Below are 3427 nucleotides of genomic sequence, written 5' to 3'. Positions count from 1 at the left end.
CATCGTTGTTGGCGTTTTCTTTTACCTGTATGGTATGTTTCATGGTCAGAGAACAATATTTGGAGACAAGTGTATGAAAACCTCCTGTAGGCTACTTGCTCAACTCAACACGGCAAGTTTCACCAACCTAATGCACCTGTCTCGAGAGCTGTCATCATTCTTCTACCTGCTGGTCGCGTTCACACGACTAAGATCCCGCCCCTTCACTCTTCCTCAAACACGATTGGCCAGTCGGCTGAGTGAGTGATGCCTTTGTGGAGCACCTGGAAATCAGTCATCGGCCGGGCTCTGTAGCCTGCTGTAGAGCGCTAACCAAACGTTAGCAATGCGGACGGGGAAACGGGAAATAATACGCTTTAAAAAAAAATAATACATTTTATAACCCGATGTGTTGGGGGCTTGTAGGGCTTTAAGACCGCGCGCGCCTTCATTTTCTGACTTTTTTTGGGGTCTGGAATCAGGAGAGAAACGGGATATATCCTGAGCTGGGGCCCATAGTGTCAGGATAGTTCCTGAGAAAACGCTTACCCACATCCGTGTGCCTCAGCCCCAGTGTTATGAAATAGGAGAAATAAAATAATGAATGCTTGATTTGAAGCTTATTTCGCCACCAACTATTTTTCTAGGTCTCTATCCCCCTCCCATTATCGCGTACTTGCTATGGTGGACTCCAACGCGACGAGGAAGACTTTTGTAGTCCCGGACATAAAACCTTTGGATCTGTATGATTGTACCAGGGCAAAAATATGCGCAAGTGTGGGATGGCTCTTGGCTAAATCTTACGGCAATGCAGGTATGTGGCCTAGGCTATTGTAGCCAAACGTTTATAATGTGTTGTTCTATGTTTTTCCTACATCCCCTTCCTCCTATGTAATCCAGCATTGTTCCCTGACTGTCAGTGTAATGAAAAGCGTGTGCGTGAAGGTGAACTGACTGCGCGCTGTGTAAACTCAGCGATTTTGGGGACACAAAGAGTAATAACCTACAGTACATGAGGTGGGACAGAGAGCGTGTGTGGTATGTAAGTCCTACTGAGCACCCCATTTAACCCGAATAGCGGTCCTTCCTCAGATTCCCAGGTGTTATACCTGAATATTGTATAACTTCGAAAATATATCCTTACAACATCCTAAAAACCGACGCACTGTTTTGTTTGGATCACAGCAGCCAATTTGATCTACAGTAGTTGACTTAAGCCGATTTAAGATCCAGCTCGCTGCTTGCCAAATTCGACTGGTGCATTGAGGCGAATGGTGATGAGGCATCGGTTTTGACAGCTTGCCTAATTTCAATCACAAATAATGTATCGAACCAATTTAATTTTGGCTGGCGAGCAACTCCGGGACTATAAAATATCCTGACCTGAACCGAGTGTTCACCACTGACAAACGCATAGGTTATTGTCAGGTCAACCGCTGAACAAATAACGTGAGATTTTAATAATGTATCCAAATATAATATAACAGGAGGGTCTATTTCTCCATAATAATGGTAGTAGACTGGGCGCGTGGAGGCTACTGAAAACACCCGGGCGCTTTCGATGACGCGCATACACACCCACTTAAAGACAATCCTTTTTTTGGATATACGCCTACTACACAATTTAAACGAAACCCGTTTTAGTTTCATTATGTTTTATATAGGCCACCTACCCTCCCGGAACAAAAATATAAACGCAACAATTTCAACGATTACAGTTACAGTTCATATAAGGAAATAGGTCAATTGAAATAAATTCAATTGGGCCCTAATATATGGATTTCACATGACTGGGCAGGGGCGTGGGCCTGGGAGGGCATATGGAGTACTCTTACCAAGTGCTCTCTTACTATACATAAGCTCTCTTATTGGTCAACCCTAGCCACAGCCCAGGACACTTGATTAAGGCATAGTCCTACTACACAAGACATTTTACTACACATAGTAAACAGTGAAGAACCAGGCCCATCTTGGTCAAAAGGGGCTTCATTTGGAAACCATGTAACGATGACCTTCCTTCACATTCCTTAAATGTAAACAAAGGTCCCCGATTCCCCGGCTAGCCAGGGATAATGAAATGAGCTTGGGAGTACACACACAGGGCTTACATTTGGTTATGGAATGACACACACAAGCTTGATTGTACTTTAGCAACATGGCTTATGTGTCATGTGTTCTGCAATCTGTGGCCATGGGTACAGGTTGAGGCTCCTGCTGCACTGTTCTGTTTGTCTTTGTGCCTCATGCATTTCATGCATCAATAGCCAGCCTGCTCAACCAACCAGCCACACCCTCTGGTCAAAGTCACACACACTCCCAAGCCAGGCTGAAGGAATATGAGCAGTAAAAACTGACAGAAGATGTGTATGTGTGTCTGCTCGCATGCATTTTTGTGTGTGTGTGTGTGTTGGGGGGTTGTTCCCCAATGCTGGAAGGGGAGTCTGAGTGAAACAGTTTGGGAACCCCTGATTTAACCTGCTGATTGGTAGAAGGGCTCCTCTGACTCACTATTCATGCAATGGCTGCTCAAGTTTGTGTTCATAATCCCCAACGTACCCTGCCTGAATTAATGCCAATAAGCACACACACATACACACACACACACACACACACACACACACACACACACACACACACACACACACACACACACACACACTGATGTCTCTAGTATTGTCAGACATCAAGCAAACTATTGATATCTGTTCTCTCTGTAAAAATCCAATAATAACTAAATTCGTTTTGTGTACAGAGGGGTCATATCATACAAGAGAGAGAGAGCAACTCACTGGAATGGGTAAACAGATAGAGCATGAGGTTTTGTCTTTCAAATCTATGTCAAACTCAATGTGACTTCCCTGGTTAAATATGGAATGAATGAAAAATATTGATTAGCCTACTTCTACTTTCCTCTCTCTCTCTCTCAGAATTCCTGAGATAAAACAGAGTTCCCAGTGAACAAACATTATAAAAACATCTCTTGTTTGTTCAGTGCGCCTGAAACCTGTCGCTGCTTTGTAGCTCTGTAATTCTGCCTTACTAGAGCTGGGCCTGTTCATAATTATGACTCATGCTCTTCTCCTCAGTGTGTCTTGGGTTGGGTGTGAGACTGAGTCAATTGGTGTGGAGGATCTAGCGCTGCATCCCGACTCTCTACCCATCTGCCCTAAGTGTGCGCTTGCCTCTAGCTAGCACATGCTTACACCATGTAAATGCAGGGTTGAGTTCAGTAAGGTTGAAAATGTTTTCAAACACAATAAAACAAAGTGCTACTACCTGAACTTGGCCAAACAGACTGATTTTCATTTTCCGTTGCAAAACATTTTGCTACGGTGTGCCCTACTGAACCTAACCTTGGTCTATGAAGGGAAGGGTATTCATGTTGAAGCTTAGGATGTCATTATGCTGTGGCTTTGTGGGCATTTATAGGTCAGTAGGGGATCCCTGC

The 3427-nt window shown here is 44.1% G+C and overlaps 1 protein-coding gene across 5 annotated transcripts in view; it reads left to right on the top strand.

The window, feature by feature from the left end:
* Positions 1 to 257: 257 nt before the first annotated feature.
* LOC129832828 (calmodulin-regulated spectrin-associated protein 3-like) overlaps positions 258 to 3427 on the top strand; it is a 65758-nt gene continuing 62588 nt past the window's right edge. For 3 of the 5 annotated variants that reach the window (XM_055896873.1, XM_055896872.1, XM_055896870.1), the window contains exon 1: positions 259 to 793. In XM_055896873.1, coding sequence (XP_055752848.1) covers positions 661 to 793 — 133 coding nt within the window. In that variant the 5' untranslated portion in view covers positions 259 to 660. Of the gene's footprint in view, positions 794 to 3427 lie in introns of all 5 variants that reach the window. The other 2 variants (XM_055896871.1, XM_055896868.1) reach the window with 1 other exon arrangement.

The sequence above is a fragment of the Salvelinus fontinalis genome, chromosome 34 (assembly GCF_029448725.1).
Source record: "Salvelinus fontinalis isolate EN_2023a chromosome 34, ASM2944872v1, whole genome shotgun sequence".
NCBI classification, from domain to species: Eukaryota; Metazoa; Chordata; class Actinopteri; order Salmoniformes; family Salmonidae; genus Salvelinus; species Salvelinus fontinalis.
The sequence above is the reverse complement of the archived record's forward strand: the minus strand, read 5'-3'. Positions and strand labels throughout refer to the sequence as shown.